The following is a 22755-nucleotide window of genomic DNA, read 5'->3' on the forward strand; positions in this document are numbered from 1 at the left end:
TAAGGTGCTACAGGACTCTTTGCCGCAAGGACAGAGAAGAGACTTCAGGATTTGAGAGGGAAATCCAGGCCACAGAGCTCAGCTTGAGTAACCACAGGTGAGTTGCTACAGAGATGCAGAGTGACCCGTAGGACAGGAATTCCTGCCCCACCCCACCCCACCCCCCACTTCCTCAGAGCACAGTGGCCACTGCTCCATCCCAATGCTTGGAGTACTATATCCAGGGTCTTTATCTGTGGGTGGAAGGGAGAAATATAATCATGTATTACTTGTTTCCATTAGAAGCTACAATGTACTAGGTCCTGTATAAAAACAGAGCACAATCTATGTCCCCAAAATATCCTGCCAACTCCCTTTCCCGCGCCGTTTCTGCAGAGGTGTCTGCACATGGACACCTTTACTCTTAGGGCAGCAGAGCTGACTGGTGCCTTTGAATAGGGCCCTCTGCAGCCATGGAGGAGGGGATCAGATCCTTGGCGAAGAAAGTGAATGCTCTAGATCAGAAGTTCTGAAACACTTCATTATATGAACCACATCTTAACGGACAGTGTTTCCTGGATACCTCCCATCCCTTCCATTTGTAGTCTCGCACCCCCCCCCCCCATCAGTGACGGTCATGGAAAGTGGCACCAGGGGAAAGTGGTACCAGGGCTCCCAAATGGGAAGGGACCTGGTCTGTGGGAATGCAAATAGCCCAGGAGACAGTCTCCACGACCGTCACTGATGGGGGGGTGGTGTGCGAGACTACAAATTATCCAAAGAGCCCCTACATAGATAAGTATAGGTAAGAAAAAGCAAAATGAGATTAAACACTGAACAATACACCTGTGAGAGACACCTGAGCATTACATACCTGCATAGTGTAATTCACTCCAGCTTTTATTAGATGTTTAATTAGTTCTGCTGAGTGTTGGAAATGGACTTTAGCTACAAGACAATAACATCTACATATTAGTGAACAACATTATTATCGTACTTATTTATTAATTGTATTTATTTATTTTCCTTTTAGATAAAGAAACTTTTTGGTTGAAGTTATGTGGCAAACTGCTACCAGATTTGCAGTTGATTAAGGTCTATCTACACTGCAATCAGAAGCATAATTGCAGCACATTTAGACACTCCCAAGCTAGATTTGATCTACCCCGCTGGAATTAAAACAGCAGCAGCATGGGCTGGCTGATCGAGTACATACTCAGGGTCCTGTCCCGGGTAGGCTTGTACAGCCCATACTATTGCCTGTATTGTCATGGATTCACTGCTATTGTTATTTGAGCTAGTTAGATCAAAACTAGCTCAAGTATGTCTACACATGCTGCAGTCATACCCTTTCTGACTGCACCTGAGATACATACCGTAGTAAATAACAATAGTGCTGCAGTGATGGACAGCACTGTAATACAGTATACTTTCTGGGTACTACGTAGGAATTCTTATTTTTCATCCATTGCTTAGCAAGGACCGAAATAGTTTGAAGGTGAGTAGCACTGGAGTATTCAAATGCAATTAATGTTTGTCCGTGTATTAAATGACAGTATGTCTGATTTTCTATTGTTTGCACAGGATTGTAAGAGACTGTGTTCATTTAGGAAATAAGCCTTTTGTAATGTTATTTTAATAATCTAAACTTCATGGTGGTACAAACATGCAGCTCTGGGTCCATGCTTGTGTTTGCTTCATTCAGAGCAAACATGAAACTAGGGTTCAGTAAGTACTGATGGACTAGCTAGACTGTATTACTAGGCACCGTCCTGAAGAAGAGGGTGCACAAACTACTCAAACCCAGGAGGAGTCCCTGGAAAGCACTGTGCTGCTCAGACACCTCTTGCAGACATAATTCCCTCCCTAATTCCCCTTTGGTCTGGAAGACAGAGGGGTAGTACTTTGCTGCTGGCCTATACCAGCAGCAAATTCCAAGTCTCCCATGCCAGTTCTGCCAGGTCGATCAGCACATTGACTCTGTCCATTTCCATTCCTCCCCACCTACCTGTTCTGAGAGGAGCAGAGCAAACATGTATGTGATCTAGGTAGGCTGTGCAAGGCATAAAATGCAATTTAGTACCCTAGATGGGCTTGGAATCCAAGTCACTATTTACCCCTTTATCATGAACAGAAAAATATACTAAAAGAAAACTGCTTGTCAACTAGCACAGGCCAAATTCTTTGCTGCCTGACACCCCTGGATTTCCACTGCAGGTGCTGCACCTGGTTCTGGTTTCACTCATATACATGTTATATTGGTGTTAACTCCATTGACTATGCTCAAGAGCAAATTACCATCTAGCCCTAAATAGCTTAAGGATTCCCCATTGTTACAGTTTAATTAATTAGCCAAAGCGTTAATTTACTGAAAGGTACTGTTTATCACTGATTACGCTGACATTTATTATGCTTTCCATCACAAAACCAGGATTAATTTAAAAGACTTAAAAATGTATGTCACCTTATTAATAATTGATACAGTGCCTTTCACTAGCAACATCCTGCTTCACCAGATTTAAACAAATTAGAACATACAGCAGCTAAGAGTTACAAATAGGTAGCAAAGGAAAATGTCACCCATTTAGATTTACAATTGGCAACTGAAACTGACAATCAGGTCTCTTTGGATGGACAATTCTACTAGAAGGGAGACGAAGATGAACGGTATCAAAATGTGTATTCTTACTACATACATAATCTTTCTTTGAGCAGCTGTGTATTACAAGCTGTACCTACAAATGTAATTGCATTTATAAATACTTACTATCAGCTGTCCCATGAACTATTAGCAAATTCTCTTCTTTTAAACCATGAATATTGTGCAGTACACTGGATGCCTATTAAAAATGAACACACACAATGTAATTGCAGTATATTTTAAAAGCCAAACCATTACTTTTAATTACTTGTTAAAATAACTTACCTGATATGTATTTTCCTCTTTAGATGGAATGCCAAGGTATCTTTCTGAAAAAGCTGAAGCTACAAAGGAAAACAGGAAATTCAGAGTTAATCAAGATAAATTCCATTTTTAAAAATCTTTATTTCTGGTTAAAAGCCAGCAGAAGCTTGTTAAGCCATAAAGATGGCAAGTATCTTCATCTTGAAAAGAGATTAATAGACTTTAAGGCCAAGAGGGAGCACTATAATCATCTAGTCTGACCACTGCATAACGCAGGCCACAGAACTCTACCCAACAGTTCCTGCACTAAGCCCAATATATTGTGATTGAACCAAAGCATGGTGAAAGCCTGGCCTGGTTGAAGTCAATTAGAGCTTTGCCACTGACTTAAATGGGGCCAAGATTTCACCTCATATCTGTTAGAAAGACATCCAATATTCATTTAGGTTGGGATTTTTAAAGGGGCCTAAGAGCTTTAGGTACCCAACTTCCACTGATTTATGGAGAATGCGACACCTAATCCCTTACTTTCTTTTGAAAAATCTTAAAGACCTCTAAGTGATGGAGAATCTAGCACATCCTGTGCTTAATTGCTCCAGTCATTAATTATCCTCATTTTAAAATTGGAACCATATGTCCAATTTGCCTAGTTTTAATACAGTTCCACTACATTACCTGAACTTAGTTAACCTGAGTTACAGATCTGCTGTACAGATATTTTAAGGAAATCATTTAATAAAATGGCAGGATGGGAAACACTCACCATACAACTTCATGTCTGTGATTGGTGCAATAACGGCTCCACATTTAAAAAGTCTTTCATTGGATTTCAGGATCATTGATGCAATGTATCCACCATATCCCTATTAAACCAGATAACATGATTTGCAGTTTGTTTGTTCTTGTTCATTGTTCCTTAATATAGATGAAGTTAAAGAGTATCATGCTACCTTTGTCATGTCATTCCACAGTATTTACACCTGCAACTATTGCTTTAGCGTGAATTAAAAACCTACGAATGAAGAGTGAGAAAAGGTGTGGCAGTTCTGTCTTGCTATGAAGCCTGAGGCTTTAAAAATATGTTATAATTTATGATTTTTTAATAATAATAATAATAATAATAATAATAAGAGGTATATTTTAATTTAAGATACCATAGTCTCATTGTGCAGACTAGCCCTCAGCCTGCAGAAGAACTGGCGAGTGATACAAATAGAAAAACTGAAGGTAAGTGCGTCAGAGACAGTGCTTTGAGAGGAGAATTTTTGTTTACATTAATGTATTTTGTGAAGATTTTTTACTTATTTCTGGGTAAACACTGAGGCTATAGATTGAGGCTAAGGAAGAAGGGAGAGCTGTCACCTGTCCTCTCTCTAAACTTCAGTCTTCACAGATGGATTCCCATTGCCTTCCATGGGGATTTCTGCTTGACACATTGTCGCATGCCCCTTAGAGAGGGTCAGATTCTCTGGTGCACTTTGCCCCACAGAAACTAGCTCAAGTGCTGCCTTAAAAGGAGCAGAGATCACAGTGTGTGCATCGGAGACTCTCAGCTGATATATCCTGCCATAAGCATTCCGCCGACTTTGCCAAAAGGAGATGTGGCTAGAAGAAAGGTGGCCAGTAAGTTCAATGCTCTGCATTTCTGTGGCTAGAGTAGCATGTGTTCGAGCAGCCCTCAGGCTGCTGCACTGCAGTACAGGGGGAATGGCCTGCACAGAGCAGCTGCAAGATCAGAGGAGTGCCAAGATGAGGTTTAAGACACCTCTTCACATCTCACCACCCTGAAAGGCACTTCATGCAGAATGTCTGAAATCCATCTTCTATTGGTGGGATAAGGTGGTATGTAGAAGAGAAGTGTGAACAGGAGTCCTCTTATTTGAGACTATCCACCAGGGTTTTGTTTCCGATGAATATGACAATCTACATGAAATGCTTGTAGATTAACTCCAGAATCTTAAAAGATGGAGTTCAATGTCCTGCAGTCCAGGTTTAATGCTTTTACTATATTCATTGTGTTTCTCTTAGAAGGGCTGTTATCTTTTCTCTCTTGATTATTGCTAGAAAATTGCCCTGCTGAAGGTGGATTTTTTTTTTGCATGATAATTCTCTGTAAAAATTAATCCAGCAGAAGGGCACTGAACAACGAAAAAGTAATGGAGAAAGGGTTCATTTACGTCTTATTGAGATGATTTTCTATATCCTTTTCTTCATTTCTAAAATGGTTAATAAAAAAAGTTCATCTTTCTGGAATTCTCGGAGCATTTTAAAAACTTTGCTAAATCTCAGTTAAGGAAAAAGAGATAAATCAAAAAGTGTGTTCTTGGGCTCAGAACTTTGTCAATGCTAACTGGGTACAGAGAAGAAAATAGAGAATAATACTGGGATTTTTGAAAAAGCCTAAGAGAATTAGGTGCCCAATTCTCATAGAAATCCTAGCCTAAATTGCGAAAGACAACACAAAATTGCCCACACATAGAAAAAGATTTTGGCTAAGAGAGAATGTTGATGTGGGTGCCAGTAACTTGTATAATTCAAAGAGCTGAAGGGAACAATAACTTCTTTCTGCCTCCAGGTTCTCTTTTTCTTGGCCATTTGTTTAATATTCTGCTTGTACTTTTTGCAGTAGTTTCACAGCACAAATTTAATTCTAGATAGGTATTGCCAACTTATTCAAAATTTATACCTTGTCTCCATTAACAACCCAGTTTAGTTCTGTTGGGAATATTTTTCTTTGGGGTTGTGCCTTTGCTTCCAGCCAGGATTCCCCGGGCATACATATAACATGTATAGTTTCCTTCAATGGTTATACAATATTTAGTTGGTATTTTATGATTTAAGAATCTGGACTTTCTGTTCTTAGTTAAATTTCTGTGGCTTCACCTCTACTACCAAATTTTCCACAAGTTGGTTAGCTACACAGTCATACTTTCAAGCTTATTTTCAATTTCCATGATGGAAAGTTGTAAACTATATATCATCACAATTTGATATGTAACAATTAAGAGAGACTCTTCTGATGTACTTCGTCGGTAGGGTGTGTAACTTTCCTGCAAGTGAGCAAGATAGTTTTGGTGGGCTGCCTGATAGACAGAGGTGTTTGTTTTTTACACTTTGCCCTCTTGATATTTCAACTGTTTTTGTTATTACTGCTAGTAGTTTATATTGTGGAATTTGTCAAGACTTTGTTCTGAGTAGCTCAAAAGCATGTTATAACATTCAAGGATGATGGAGAGCTCCAGGAGAGCAATATGTGTGCGTCCAACTGGGTTGAGATCAGCATAGGTAATCCACACAATCCTCTTACTCTTTCAGCAAAGGGCATCTTCTGTTCACTTCCTTAGTCAGATCATCAAAAATGTATTGCATATAAAAGAAAAAGAAATTTTCTTAGTCAACAATGTTTCATATGGTTGAAGGCAAACTTTTTTTTTCTCCTGCTGGTAATAGCCACCTTAATTGATTAGTCTCATTACAGTTGGTATGGCAACGTCCATTTTTTCATGTTCTCTGTGTATATATATCTTATATGTATTTTCCACCGCATGCATCTGATGAAGTGGGTTTTAGCCCACGCAAGCTTATGCCCACATAAACTTGTTACTCTCTAAGGTGCCACAAGTACTCCTCAAAGAGAGATGTGCACCCCTAGTGGATGAAGTCAGTCATGCTTACATTTCATTAGTTGGAAATAGAGCTGGTCAACACTCAGAATGTCCCTTCTGTTGGAAATTGTGAAATGTCGACAACATTGTTTTTTTTTTTCCATTACAGAACAAAAGCTAGACAATTTCCTCTGAAAGGAAATAAAAAAAATCATTTAGGAAAAAAAAATCAAACCATTTCAGTTCATGTTTTTCCTGAAACAAAATGGAGAGGCTGACTGCCCGGACTCTCACAGAATCATGAGGCTGGTCCTGCCTACAAAATGTGCTGTGAAACATTTCAGGTTGATGAATCTGCATATTTTTACTAAACATCTTGTTGGAAAATCCCCAACCTGCTTTACTTGAAAATGTTTTCTTTTTTTGTGGCTAGCCTCCAAACAAAGTATAAACTCAGATGCTATTGAACTTTTGACAGAAATAGTTTCTTTCATCTTAAGTGGTACACTAGGAGGTCATGTGTTTGGAGAGGAAGGTCTTGTTGCATGTGGAACAATAATAATAGTCAGCACTTTATTTTCACTAGGCTGCACAGCCATTAACTAATTCCCACAATGCTAGCTCCGAGGAAGTAAGTATTATCATCCCCATCTGACAGACAGCCAAAGTGAGACTCAGAGGTTAAATGGCTTGCCTACAGCCACAGCAAGACAGTAGCAGAATGGGGATTAGAATTTAGGGGTTTTATAGTGAATGCATACTGCTTCAATAACTGATGACCATGGTGCCTATATATATTAGAAGCTGTGGTTTGACTGTTTGTTTGTTTTCACTGTGAAATTTTAAAGTATTAAAGACACAAAATATTGACATTTTCAAGGTAACATTTTAAAACTAAATATCACAAAGGAACAAATGTCAGTTTCCAAAAGATACAGCTTGTCTTGTGTTAAACGTCTAAAAGCTCGTTTCAAGTGAGATAATTAAGATTCTCTTTAACTTTTTGCTAAAGGTTAAACCTTTACCTGGGTCTGTATGATGCCAGAGACAACAGCATATAACATTGCTAAACAGCTGACAAAACAGCAAAAGGGAGACTTTTAAGAGATGGCACAAAAAAGGACGCTAGTCAACACTCTAGGATCTTATCTCAAATAACTCAAAAAGCTAAAAATGTCTGCATATAAATTGTGTATTAAAGGGACATTGTCAACTTAAATATGGACTAGAATTTAAATTGTACAAGAAATGAGCTTTTACAGAAACTAAGACCAAAAGAAACGTTTCCACACATTTATTTTTAAAAACTTCCAATGGAAAAAGAGTTTTTTCCCCTCAACAATTAACATTTTCCCTTGCAGTATATGAGCAGCATATTTTGCAACAGTAGGAACTGAAAGTGAAAGTTACTATAAAGAAAAGTGAAACTGACTTGTTAGCTGCTAATTGTTCAATATGAGAAAAAAAATTGAATCAACATTCAATAATGACAAGTAAATGTGATTTTCATTGTTAGTAACAAAAATGGTTATTTGCAAACTACGTAAATAAATCTGTTTGCAACAAATGATTTTAAAATTGACAGTGTCCTCCTGCTATTTTTGTAAGTTACCTTTCCAAATATGCTCAGTCGGTTAGGATCGATGAATGGTTGTTTCAGTAATGACCTATAAGAAAAAGAGAAATGTTACATTCTGGAGAGTCATATGTGTGGAGTGGGTTATTTGTAGAAGAAAGAATTGTGATAAACTAAGTGAGAAACAGATTTTTAAGAGTTCAAATAAGAACTATTTTATTTTAGTGAAGTCTTGCAGTTTGCTTTCAGATCCCTATGCTACAGTACTTGTGTTTTGGCAATGATCAAAATTATGAATCCTCCCACAGAGGTATTCATCAACTGTGCTTTCAGAAGGATAATACAGTATAGAGAAGAGAGACTACAAATTTCAGGAAAACTTCTGTCTGCTTCTTAATAGCATCAAGAGAGAAAGAACTCTCAGGGCCACCTGGCATACCCTCCTGCCCAAAGATGCACCCACAGAAACCAGATAAAAGACAGAGTAATGACTCTGAACTCATGAATGCAGAACTCTGATTTAGAAGAACTCTTAGAATTAAGATATGGAGCCAATTAGACTGCTTATTAGAGCTCCATGTCCCAAAGGAGGCCTCATTCACCCAGTTGGGAATGTGACTATGGTCCCTTCCCCACTCTGCAGATCTGCCAGTGTGTGGTAGCAAGGGAAGGGGGTTAGGGAGGCGGGAAGAAGCATGCTGCTACTTTCAAGAGCCTGTGAGTCACTTTGTGAAGCTTTCTGTCTGCATATGGAGGACAGAGTCCTTCCACTCAACATCTTTGCAACTCCACTCCTATTTCAGAGATGCAAAGCCATTTGACCTGTAGGCAGTTAATGTTTTTATTGTCTTCAGGGATTACAGATGACTTTCAGAAATGTAAAACAAGTCATTCTAAAATTGTTCAACCAATACATGAACATACCTCGTACATGAATGTAGGTAATAATCCATCCATTTCTAAAATACCATGCAATCAACGAGAGGAGTGGTCCCTTAATAAAAAGTGTTATCATATTTTTACATGTAAATATATAGTAGGGGCCTGATTCTCTTCTTACTTAAATTGGTATAAATCTGCAGTAACTCTGTTGCAGGCAATGGAGTTACCCATGCTAAGACTGATGATCAAGTGAGAGGATAATAAACCCTTTGGCCAAATTCTGCTTGCATTTACATTATTGTAATTCTGGTGATTTAGTGTAGTCACTCCAGATCTACAGTGATTTAAGTGAGAACAGAATCTGACCCTATATGTCTAAGACGTTATATTTCACTTGTAATGAAGCACTGTATATCATGCCATGAGTCATTTTTCTAAGGACGCTAGAAAAATATGTAAACTAGATTAGATTTCATATTTAGATTAGGCCCGGAAGGACAACTTTATCAAAGAGGAACATCAATCCAAAACATTTTTCCCTTTGATTTTTTATTCATTGAATCACACTTTGCAATGAAAAGCCTAATGTTTCGAAACGTGCTACTGCACTAAAGATAAGCATTTACCATATTTCATTCTGCAAACGGAGACCAGTAATAGCTGGAAATTTTCAGTTAAATGTGTCTATTCATCAAAGTAAAAATGGATTAAAATAGAAGAAAAGTTTGCACATACGTACTCTACAGCTGCTATTTGGTCCTTCACTTCCACTGAACCTAAGCAACGATGGACTTCCTGTAGAATTTTAAGGCCTTGAAATCCACTCCCTCTGCCATCAAATCGAGCTACGATGACATTATCAGAGTTGACAAGCACTGAATCCCAGTCAACGTGAAACTTATCTGTAACCAACTGGCTGCCTGGATCTTCATCACTGTAAATACCAACACACCAGACACAAACACAGACTATTGACAATGTGATACACTTTGCAGTACTTCAATATTGTATTTAACCTAGACAGCAGAGTTCAGTCAGTTTGTGCAAACCAGTTGAATTACTGTCAGCTTAATCTATACCATCACATTAACCGGTGTTCTTATCCCTCATGGCAGCAGTAAGCAAAATAATTTGTTGAACTGCATAAAGCAAACCCACTATGACGATAATGCCATGCAGTAGGTGGGATACTTGGATAATTTTTGCAGAAACAAGGTAGGAAAATGAACCACGTGCTTTACATAGAGTGATCCTGAAATTAACATTATGCCTTCTGGTTATTTGAATTCTGGAAATTCCATTTTAGAATTTGTTAAGATGCTATAGGGTGACAAAAGGGAAAAATCATTATTGCAGCCTGATAACTGAACAAGAAATAAAATACTCCTTAGAATGATGTTTTCCTAGAAAACAAAAATACCTGCATTATCACATCCTGGAATGGATTTTTGTGAAGTAGACTGCAGAGGAGAATTAAGTACATTTTGGGGGAAATTATTTTTCACTGTCAATGTTTCTAGCAACAAAAGGATGCAGGCATGAATGGTAAGTTGTTTTTGTTGTTGTTGTTATTGTTTAGTCATAAAATAAAGATTTTACAGCAGAAAAGAGAGAAAGGAATAGGAGAAAAGAGGTTTCTATGGGGACAATAAGCATTTTTCATTGAAGGTAAGTTTACTTTTTTCATTCCAATGAAAACAAAATGTCAGTTTTAAAAAGGAGCCTTGTCAATTTTTTTTCCCAAAGATAAACACAGAATAAGAAAGCAGGCTACCATGAAGTTGTAAAAAAAATGCAAAATGCCTCTGTGCAGACTGCATCTGCCAGTTGAATGCAAATTAAAATGTAAAAGTGTCTGTGCAGGCTGTATGGAAATTAGATTGGAGAGTGTCTATGGGAATATTCTAGTGTATAAGAAGGATGGAGGCAGAAATTATTATTTTGCTGAAGAAATCTAAGCTTGGAAGAGTTGTAGAAATAGGGAAAAAAAAACCCAACACAGCCCTTTCAATCACTATTGTGTCATAGGCTCTGCTGGCTGATTATTCAGTTTTATTTTTGCTGTGGGTAATAGAAAGTTCAGCTGCAAGGTACGCTTTCAGACAACTTGTTAATTAGCATGTATATGATACATAAATCTGTTTTCAAATTTACATAGGACCTACCATATTTATGTAACTATAATTTCAGGAACTAAGTTTGTGATAAATTATTTTTAAATGGCATATCAATAAATTACCTTTGGGTTTTCATTCTTGTGTGTCTTGAGTAAACAATTTAATTTAGAAGACAAAACGACAGCATGTTTTTTTTAAAAGGAGTTAACATACAATACGGCTAACTATGAAACAATAAACATGAAACCCCGCTTAATGTCATATGAGCTGGGTGGGAAAATACCACTTGGCAGGATTTCAGTTTCTTCATTAATTGAAGTACAAAAGCAACAGGCACTCAGAAGCTCTTCCAATTTATATTTAACATTTAGAATGGGCTTTCCAAAAGCGTTCAGTGTTGGTCTAACTGCTCCCATGGAAGTTTTTCTATTGACTTCAATAGAATCAGATTTAGAGCAACGATGAGCTTTTAAGGAAAATATTACCCTAAATGTTCATAGTCAGATAATTTTCCATAAAAGCACTTGTCTAGCTAATTATGACTCTACATGCAGTTCTTCATTACTTTTGACTATTTCAGAATTGCCCACCCAAACTCTCAAAAATCATGAGTCAGGCCCCCAAAAAATCATGACTTAAAATCAATGAGATTAAAAAAATGGATTCTTGGTTTTTGAGTTTTTAGATGCACATCGGTCACATTTAAAAGCTTTTCTCTGCCACCAAAAGGCCTGAGATTCTCATATAATCATGTCTTTCAAAAGCTGGGGCTTTAAGTTAAAAAAAAATATTGTGAGATTCTAAAACTGCTCTTTTTTCCCCCTGAAGCTTGTTTTTTCGTAGAAAATGGCTGAGTTTTCTGAGCATCAAACTTTAAATCCCACATGTCTTGCAGTGCAGTTTTTGATGGGTTGCTTTGACATGTTAGTTTGGTGTGTATTTCCCAGGTGTTAATTTATTTCAAGGATGTCTACATAGATAAAAGAAAAGGAGTACTTGTGGCACCTTAGAGACTAACCAATTTATTTGAGCATGAGTTTTCGTGAACTACAGCTCACTTCATAGCTCATGCTCAAATATATGGGTTAGTCTCTAAGGTGCCACAAGTACTCCTTTTCTTTTTGCAAATACAGACTAACACGGCTGTTACTCTGAAATCTACATAAATAGTTTGTGATGGACACTTAAAGCCACTCCCACTATGGGATGTGGCAAGTGGAATCCATTTCTTACTGGTACGTGCCCCCCACCCCCAAGGGGGGCACGTGGCCTCCTCATGTGACCCTCTATGTGACTCCTCCCCACCCCGCCCCCAGCCTGGGCCCCCCAGATTCTCCCTGTCCCCTCCCCATGATCCACTCCCCTTACTGGGGCGGGGGAGCTCTGTCCTCCTCCTGCTGTGCAGGAGACTTCAGAACTGCAGCAGCGAAAGGAGCAGAACATGGGACCACTGGGTGGACCCATGCCCACAGCTCCTCCGACACAGCTATACCACCCCAGCCCTTCCCCACAGGGTCTCCTCCATCTGTACAGCAGCCCCCGGGAGGAGCTGCCGGCATGGGACTGCCTGGTGGCCCCATGTTCTGCTCCTTTCCCCACTGCGGTTCCCAGGAGAGCCCTGTGTCTCAGGGGAAAGGAGCAGAATGCCAGCAGCTCCTCTGGCTGCTGTACTACCCCAGCCTCACCCCACCCAGCCCTGTCCTTTGGTAGGGCTGTACCTCCCCCAGCCCCGCCCCCGCCCCCACCCCTGTCCTCCTGTACAGATGGAGCCAGAAGAGACACAGCTCTGTGGAAGGGCAGGACTGGGGGTTCTGCTCCTTTCCCCACTGTGGTTCTGGGAGAGCCCTGAACCACAGGGCTCTCCTGGGAACCAGAGTCGGATAAGGAGCAGAACATGGGGCCACAGGGCAGCTCCATGCCCGCAGCTCCTCCAGCGTAGCTGTCCCGCCTCCAACCTTGTCTTCCGGCGGGGCTGCTGTGCAGACAGAGGAGACCCTGCGCGGAACGGGCTGCGCTGGAGGACGTTCTGCTCCTCCCCTTCCTGGTATGCCATACCAGCGATAAGTATCTTGCCGGTACGGGGGACCATAGTGTACTGCCCTACTTGTACTGCGGGATGGTGCAAAACTCCCAATGGCATCAGTAGTGTCAGACAAGGGCTTCAGAGTCTCTAACTGCTCCTAACACAAATGACATTAATCATTTGGGCTGTAATTCACCCCTTTGCAGAGGGACAGGACATATCCTATGAATCATTTAAGTCCCACTTATGCCCTTAAAATAGGGCTTAAGTGAGGCTTAAGTGGTGTGCCAGACCTTTACACAGGGGTGAATTCCACTATTGGAGCACAAGAATGGATTATGTTTTTGTGTCCTTTTTCAAATCTTTTGCTACCAAATGTCTCTGGTTTTGACACGGATTGACTGTATCAAACCCCGAAAGGGGTATGGTATGAAAAAGAAGTCTGCCGTAAGAGCCATTAACATGGACACACAATCTATTTCAATACAATGGGGAATGCAATGTACATCACCTCTCTTGCCACACCATTTCTTGAATTCATGGACTTTTCCATCCATTGTAGCTACTCACATGCTGAAATATATATAAAAGGACTACGGCAGATAGAAACTGCACCTAACCATTATTGCAGTATGGAATCAGATCCATTATTGCACACTTCACAATTAGAGGTGGGCTTGAGCTGCAAAATTTGCATTGCAATCCAATCTTTCCCAAAGTGCAGCAGCATTTGGATCCAGGGTCTTGATTTATACCCATCTCTGCATACAATCAGCTTCTGTTCATTGTTAACTTGCTCATATGCAGCATGCCAATAATACTGCAGAAGTGGAGCACTGTAGAAGCACTCAGTATCTTCAACTGCTACACCTTTTTACAGGATGCAGTGTCTCCCTTCCATGACCCCCACTGGCTGGTATGAAAAGGAGTAGTGAACAAAAACCCAGGGCCATGAGCGCAAGCCTCCTTGCATCCTACCTCACCTGAGCATGGGTAGACACAAGTGAATTCTCTAATAGGCAAAGCATTACACATATTTCACAGCCAGCAAAATCAAAACACACACACAGAAGGGCCATATCCAATTACATGCCTTTCTCTATGTTTTCTAGGAACGTCATTTTGCAGCAGTGTTACTGTATTTTCAACAACAAAAGAGGAGTAGTGGGATTCAAGTGAAGGAGTTATCTAATAATTCTTAACTTTATTTTTTGTACTTGTACCGGAGCAGCATCTTATGAGTCTGCAGTGATAGCAAGGCTGAGAATGATTCAGAAACACTGCTGAAGTTCACCATTGAGGTGCCATTTAAACAGACAGAAGCTGTCAATAATATACCGATATCATTGACCTTAGTAGGTAATTTGTATGCCTCTTGCAATTCAGTCACATACACCTCAGACTGTCTGGAGAAAGAGGCAGCTCATCATCTGTTTGGTCTATTACTGAAAGGAGAAGAATCTTTTCATCTGGGAGCTAAAGCTAAAGCTTTGGCTCTCGTTAGAGCTTGGAGGGGAATATGTAGTTCTTATCACAGTGGCTATTATTATTATTTATTTATTTATTTATTTCTTATTTATTAATATTATCATAGTGCCTGATCAAGGACATCCACAATACAGTACAAACGCCCTCCCAAAACAAGCTCATGAATCTAGTGCACAGTATGAAAAAGTATCATAATAGCAATATGAATTAGTGAGGGAAACTAGAGCTCAGCAGATAAATTCTATCTATGGAATTCAAAATTGAATCACTGGGAAAACAGTCTCTTTTGCAAATGGCAAAAATCCACTGAAGGAAAAAAGAACGTTTTGCAAAACTGACATGAAAAGAAAATTCACCACACATTCCTTTTTTGTGAGCAACTTCTCACATGGCACTGCTACCAACCGCACCCTTCATCAACAGTATGAGATCAGATCCCATAACAATCCCAAGCAATGGTGTCAGAATGCCAAGCACTCCACCCATCCCCATTCATCTTCCCTGATAGAGCCTATCATAGCTAAAAAGCAGACAATACATTTGCAACCGTGCAAACCAATGCATTTATCATTGGGGGGGAACACCTCCAGAAAAGATCACATTATCAGAATGGAATCATGTGATAGCCTGAAATGAAATACAGCTAGTATTGCAGAAGCAACATGAATATTCTTTAAACAGCCATCAAAAATGCTAAAGGCCAGATTGCGGCTTTTAAGCCACAGCTCTGAGTACTGGAGATGCAGCGCTGTGTCCGAGAAATGAGGAAAGGTTGTGGTTCCATACTGTGCTGCTCCTAGCCCTCATCCACTGCTTCCCTTGCTGTGCCATCCCTGTTCAGGAGGTTTAGAGAAGATTGAGCCATGGCCCATGTTCTCCCCATCCCATTTCTGGAGTCCTGGTCCCTGAAAAGGAGCAGCCTTTGCATTCCCCATAGCACAGGACTGCGGTTGTCAGTGAAATAGCTGGAGAAAGCTTCTTGCTTGTTTCTCAGATCCCATATGGCCTGTGGTGGGCAGTGGGAACTTACTAAATGTTTAGAAAAAGGAGAAACTCCCAGAAGACTAAAAAGAGCTAGGTTTTCACGAGACTTCCACAAAGCAACAACACCAAAAGAGCAGAGAATCATTTTCATTCCAAAGGGAAAAGAATGAAAAACCTAATTGGCAGGAGAGTATGCAAAACACGTAAGAGTTATGTAGATGGTTCATTTATAATGATCCCCACAAAATTGACCTGCAGAATAACTTCACGTGTAGCCAGATGTAAAGGACTTCTGGGATGTCCTGCTTCTAAACAGGGTGTAATAAAAAAGGTAGAATCTCTCATATATTTTTATACTGCATCCTGTGGCAATGCACTGTTCCATCACTTGCAACAGACATCCTCTACAACAAATGAAAATTCCAGAAGAGGATCATTAATGCAAGAATGTTATCATGCTGAAGGTCTTAGAGAAATACCAATAGTTACATTTTACCTCCCTAAATTCCTGCTACATGTGTTATGGCATTCTTCTTCACCATTGTACCTGCCCTGTTAAAAAAATTGCCACTTTCCACCCTATGGTCTGGGATGCTGGTACCAGATCCATGTGATGTATAGACATGCTCAGTTGGCTTGAGTGAGGCCTACCTCTGGCACCATTTCAATACTGGGTGGAGAGTTTCCTCTACATTATGGAGGTATAAGCAGACATGTATAAAGTATGCAACACTTCTAGGAGAGTTAAGATATTTGATGTCTACTTAGGAATATACAGCCTGATAATTTTTTTTCTCTGAGTTTAGAAGAATCTTTCTACTGATTCAGTTTCACTATATCCACTTACAGTTTGTACAGTTTTAAATGACATTAAATAATGAATGCTGACATTTAAGATGCATTATCTTCAGATTTTGAAAGAATGAGGTTAATTATGTTCAAGAAGAAATAAAGAATGATTATCACCTCTCATTTTATTACCCACATTAAATGCCTTAGTCTTTACTCCACTTAATCATTTCCTGTGTATTATGAAGGACTGGATCATCCAACTTTTTTAATGAGTAAGCTGAACCATAATGAAAAAAAAATAAAAAATCTGAAATTTAAACTTTGATCCTAATTATATAGAAAAGAGATAATAACCACACTTTAAAGCAATTATTGTACACCTCTCTAATCCATAGGCTACAGTGTATGTATTATATTTGAAGGCAACTGAGTGTGAAATGTATTAGTAGTTTAGGAGGAACAAATTGAAGAGTGGACAGTGTTAAATCTATTTAGTATTTTATGGCCTATGCATCAGAATTCACGAAAGAGAAATAGGGCTAGCCAGAGGCAACCCGTTACTGTGTGAGGCCTATACATCTACTAGATAGCCTGGTGTTCTGACCCAATATAAATTTGAACAACAGTGCTTTGCACTTCTGTCTAATGGTCATAATACGCTTTACAGCCATTAAGGAATTAAGCTTTGCACCTCCTTAGGATGAAGGTGAGTCTTACTGTAAGGAAATTTAGGCCCTGATGCTGGAACAGACTCTTTGAGGCTGGGCTCCGTGATGTGTGGAACTTAACTGAATTTAGTGGAATTCGGTGGAGGTTCAGGGGTTGGCCAGCACAGAGTCAGCTGCAGGACTGGGGCCTTAAACATGAAGGCCAAAAGTTTCAAACCTGGGTGCCTAAGTTCAGAAGGCTTATTTTAGGCACCCAAGTTTGGTCAGAGAAATTGAGTGATTTGACCAAAGTTGGACTGGAAGCCTGTGACAGCAGGAATAATACCCAGATCTTATGATTTCCAGTTTATTTATTACTTGAGCTATGATTTTGGGATAGGAGTTTTACTGAGCCATCTACAGTACAAACAGAGCATAAAAGATGGTCCCTACCCACAAAAGTTTACAATCTAATTCGGAGCCTCAGTCCAACATACTTTTTTTCTGAGCTAGTAATGAAAGTCACCAATACCAAGAATAGCTGGATCAGGTACCGGGCATATGCATGACATGCAGAGCTATAATCCCCTGCAGAAACTACAGAGCTGCTTTGTAGAGACTGCTACAGCCCAATGGCTGAAGTAGAATTTATGAGGGGGGCTTACATGCCACACACACCCTGCCCAAGTAGTAAGACTGTGAAGCATCAACATCCTGTGTGCACTTAATTGTGCATCTAAACTTGCTGAGACCTTGGCCCCAGAGATACAATACATCAGCCAACTCTTGCCTTCCCTCTCCTCTGCTCCTTTCCCCAACCTTTCTTTCCTCCCCCTTCTCCTAAATTCACTTGTACACTGCAATCCTGTTGATATAAACACTTTAAACCCATTTACATCTACAGAGAAAATATAATTCTACTGACATCTCAGTCATTTACACTGGATCAGAAGTCATTTGCTTTGCAAAGAAACAGATAGAAACAGATAACACTAACCATTGTTATTGAGGACTACAGTGAACGTTCCTTTTTTCCCCTTTCAATTCCTAGATGGCTTGGTAGTTAGATCACCCCTTTGAGACCATGGACAAGGAAATAAGTGTGGCTGCTCAGCAGGATTAATGGTTCCTCTGGTGATCTACCACTAAAATAACCATTGTATGGACACTCCTAATATGTGTGCAGAAGGAACAAAGTGACCCTAAGTCAGTCACAGAAGTACCACTTTCAGAAGGTAGAATGTCTGGGAAATGACATCACACAATCAGCCAATCAGTGTTACCTGAAACAGCCTGATGTCCTTCCTGGAAGTACAGTACTGCTTTTTGGAGGTGGTACTTCTGGTAATGAAAAGAAGCAAGATGTCAATTTTGAGGTTGTTTGGATGGACAAAATATCTAGCTTGCACACAGGCTTCCAACCACACCTTGCCTCAGAGACTGGAGCTATCCAAAGTCTGTATGAAACCCCTGGGCTCAGTCCTGCAATGGTCTCACAGATAGAATCTAAATTGACTTCAGCTGAAGTTCTGCATTCTCAGGTCCCATTTGGGTCATCTCTAATTCTAAAAAGAGATTAATTTGGCGACCTCAGTGTAGAGTTTGTGGCAAGCGGAGCTGAGAAATATCACCTCTTTCTCTTCAGGTGGTGGGAGAGGTGAGCCACATTAAATGAGATAGAGAAGGTCTTTCCTGTCAGATTTTCAGTATTGATTTTTCATTACCATTTAAAGGGATTTCTAAAAATAACTTCTGTTAACATTAACTCTGAAAATTCAGCACTGCAAAAGAAGGGGTTTCACTGAAGAGAAGCAGAAATTCAATATTCCAGAGGTAAGAAAACCAAAAATTTGTATTTGTCACTAAGGTCCTTTCCCTCCCATTTGTAAACACCACAAAATAATCACTTTATAGGCATAACTTTCTGGTATCACTGACAGCCTGTTCACTGGAGACCTGATACCATGCAAATCTAGAACTCAAACCCTGCCTCAGTACCACTCTTGGGTGCTGAAACTTCTGCAAAAGAAAACATTTTAAAACTCTCTCCAGACATATATGTAAATAATGCTCAGTCATAGCAGCACCTTCTCTTTTGCCTTCCTCAAATTTGCATTAACTTGTAGCACAAGAATTAAATATATGTTGAAGAATATTTATTTACTCAGCTTTTTTAAGTCACTTTTTAAGCAAGTTACATGAAAGTCCCTGAGTACCCTTATTTACAGAAAAACAAGTTTTTGCCATGGCATATGATACCAATTACGCTGGTGTCAAATGAGTTTATCCCTTGGCCCCGGAGAACAACTGCCTATAATATAAATGTGCTCAGTCATATGCACTAGCAAGTAGACTCTCTCTTTCTCTCTCTCTAATGTCTATCCTCTCCTCCCTGAAGGAGAGGTCACATTTTACATCAGCCATTAAAAAAAAGAGATGCATCCACTAGTCTAACTGAAAGATAGTCCAGGAGCCCAGTTTTCAAATGTAGGCACTTAAATGGAATGTCCAAATGACATATTGGGCATTGAAATCAGCACTTACTGCGTGTTTACCTACTAATGCATAAGAACTGACCTGAATGCTCAAGTGCAGGAATTCTGGACAACTTATTTAGAGGCTCATGCTTGCAAATTAGGCCTTGTACGTATAACTATAAGTATCTTTGGAGATTTTTATTAAGCAGAAGACACTAGTTTAATGTATCCTGTCCTAGTGTTCATCAGGGATTACATTTTCAATATGCTGCATAGGCGTGTACCCCTCCATTCATTTTAACAGGAGTCACATTGTTAATTCCCTACACACAGTACTGATGGAAAATCTATCCCAAGACTGTAAATAATACAAAGCTGTAAATGCTGTATGCAAGTGGTATAATACAGGCATTAGACATATGGCTTCCATGTTTGTTAACCAGAATTTGAAACCCAGTCTGTGGGGCTCCAAGGGAGAATATAAATCTAGGGTGCTGAAAACATCAGGATGGATCCCAGAGTCGGAGTGTCCTAACATGACTCCTTTTTACCAATGATGAATTAGTTAGTAACCACTGAGATGTGAGAAAAACAAATATGGCTAATTAGAAACACAGGGACAAATTATGTCTGCTCCAATGTGGGTACATGGAGAGAGGAGAGTGTGTGTACTAAGAATCCCTACCTTAGCTCTCCTGCATATAACACTACAGCCTTAACACTATAGCTCTCACTCCCTGGGCAAAAATGGAGGTTGGCTAATGCTGATAGAGGTATTGATCACTGCTGACATATCAGGGTGGATTGGAGGTGTGATCATGGCTTCCCTCCCCATGCGCACATGTCCTGTGAATGAGTAAGCAGAAGGAGGCTGGCTCTGAAAGAAACATAGCTACTTTATTTCTATAACATGGGCTGCCAGTGAGTGCATCCGTCCTCCCATAGTCTTTCCACTGACTTTGGTGGTCAGTGGATCAAGCCCATAATGTCTCCAGCCACTGGTGCTCCAGTATTTTATCCTCTCTCTGCTATTCCCAAGGCAGTTGGGCTCTAGAAGTCTTAACTGACTTCTAGGCAGTTGCTATTTCTACCAGTGATAGAAGAAAAAATTATACAAAAAAACCGTACAGTATCTCTGGTGATGTAAACAGGCATGGTTCTAATGGAGCCAGTGGAGCTACTTGAGATTACACCAGGTGAAGATCTGGCCCTTCACATCTAGCTATCAATAACTTGAACCATGTTTATATTGACAAGCTCACAAAACAGGATTTTTATTAGCCAAGACAGAAAACAGCATCTTCCTGATAACAAAGGTTTTAGTTTACCAACTCAAAAGCTGTGTTATAGGGAAAGTGATATTTTCCCTACACTCACTCCCCCCACACATATATTTTACAACTGAAAATACAGAAATAAATCCTCTCTTTATACCCCCATTTACCTACTTTTATTATTTGTAGTGACCCTAAATAGATACTTACATTATTAACAGAACAGCATACTGGTTTCGATCTGTGAAATCCTTTGGAAATGACAACTGTAAAGGAAGTTCTTTTAAGAAAAGAGAAAACCATTAAAGGCAGGTAGTTACACAGATCCAAAATAGTAAGATTTGAAGAAAGTTTTTTCTGTGTTAAAGGAACATTTTGCTAAAATTACCATAATCCTCAATGTGAACCATTTTAATTTCTGTCCGCAAAATCTTTTTCTTTAAAATAGTTTCTTTCAACACAGCATTATTTTCCAATATGTAAAATTCTGCAGGAAACAAATAGGAGGAATCAGGGTGGAAAGATACAATGAATCACCATACAAGACAGAAATCAAGATACCAATAATTAAAGAAAAAGAGCCAAATATACAATGTTAAACCTTTTTATAGTTTCTTTCTTTAAACAAGTTTTATAGTGCACCTACTTTGGAACTCAAAAGCCAAACTACCGGCTTAATTCACAATGTGCAAGGGGAGCATTAATGATTTTATATTCTCTGTTCTGGCTTCAACAAGTTTTGTCTTCATTAAATATCAAGGGCTAAATTTTGCCTTGTGGTGCATGGCAGGTGGTAGGGGGAAAGAGCAATACCCTCACTACCCACTCCATTTAGGAGCCAGGCACAATGCAGATATTAGCATACCTGACACACAATGGGAGCGTGGATGGTTGTACGGGAGATGCTACTATGCTGAACAATGCTCTGTGTTTACAAGAAGGCAGGCATACAGTCCCTGCCAAAATGGATGCCTGATAATAAGAAGTGGGATAAGACTGAGAGAGCACATGATGCACCTATCACCAGTGGGAGTAAGGAGCTTGCACCTGTCTGTCCAGTGCAAGAAAATGACCCAGAACACCTTTACTTGGTCACTACCTTTCTGTATTCCTCCCTCTCCCACACTTCAATGAGGAGCCAGGGAACAGTTTGGCTTAAAAGCCAAAGCCAGATTTGAAACAACTCTTTTGCATTTGGATGAAAGATCCTACTGTTCTTTTTTATTCTCCAATCTCACCCCCTTAATGTGGATTTTTGAAATCATACATCCTCATTTAGGGCAACAAGGGATAATCTAACTAGAATGTTAATTCTGGGCAGTCAACCAAAATGTTATAATTATAGTGTTAGGATATAATAATTTGAAGTAATCTTTAATCACACTCTTATTCTTTTATTAATAGAGGGGGATTATCTAATCTTTCACTGACACATTATAAATAAATCTTATCTCATTATTGGGTTTTTCTTGTTGTTGTTAATGGTAAGCACTCTCTCTCTAGACCTACTGCCTTCTCTTCTTTCCATAATGTTCTATGTTAATCCCACTCACATTTCTGCTTTGTTTCTTCACAAATGGGAATTTTAGAAACAAATCACAAAGAGCCAAATTCTACTCTCATAAATACTGGGCAGCTCCACAAAAGTTAATGAATTTACAAAGTATCAGAGGGGTACTAAGTATCAGAGGCCGTGTTAGTCTGTATCCACGAAAACAACGAGGAGTCTGGTGGCACCTTAAAGACTAACAGATTTATTTGGGCATAAGATTTTGTGGGTAAAAACCCACTTCTTCAGATGCACTGAGTGATATACTTAGCCCCTGGATCACTTTTAGGGTTTCTACAGTATAGAGCTTGACAACTACAATAAACAGTAATACTGAACATATGAAGGAGAAAGGGCAGTTGTTAGCTTTTCCTTAATTAAGTGGATTAGGATAGTTATCAACATGCTGTAACTCTATTATGTATTTGAAAGGTCTGATCGGTATGACATTTTGAAG

At 39.5% G+C, this 22755-nt stretch overlaps 1 protein-coding gene across 2 annotated transcripts in view; it reads right to left on the minus strand.

Annotated features, from left to right (window-relative positions):
* DPP10 (dipeptidyl peptidase like 10) overlaps positions 1-22755 on the minus strand; it is an 867655-nt gene that overhangs the window by 2785 nt on the left and 842115 nt on the right. For both annotated transcript variants that reach the window (XM_048869243.2, XM_048869242.2), the window contains exons 18-25: positions 21138-21236; positions 20960-21029; positions 9687-9881; positions 8102-8156; positions 3648-3747; positions 2906-2964; positions 2747-2819; positions 854-927 (exon numbers count right to left, since the gene is read on the minus strand). In XM_048869243.2, coding sequence (XP_048725200.2) covers positions 854-927; positions 2747-2819; positions 2906-2964; positions 3648-3747; positions 8102-8156; positions 9687-9881; positions 20960-21029; positions 21138-21236 — 725 coding nt within the window. The remainder of the gene's footprint in view (positions 1-853; positions 928-2746; positions 2820-2905; positions 2965-3647; positions 3748-8101; positions 8157-9686; positions 9882-20959; positions 21030-21137; positions 21237-22755) is intronic.

The sequence above is a fragment of the Caretta caretta genome, chromosome 11 (genome assembly GCF_965140235.1).
Source record: "Caretta caretta isolate rCarCar2 chromosome 11, rCarCar1.hap1, whole genome shotgun sequence".
Classification (NCBI taxonomy): Eukaryota; Metazoa; Chordata; order Testudines; family Cheloniidae; genus Caretta; species Caretta caretta.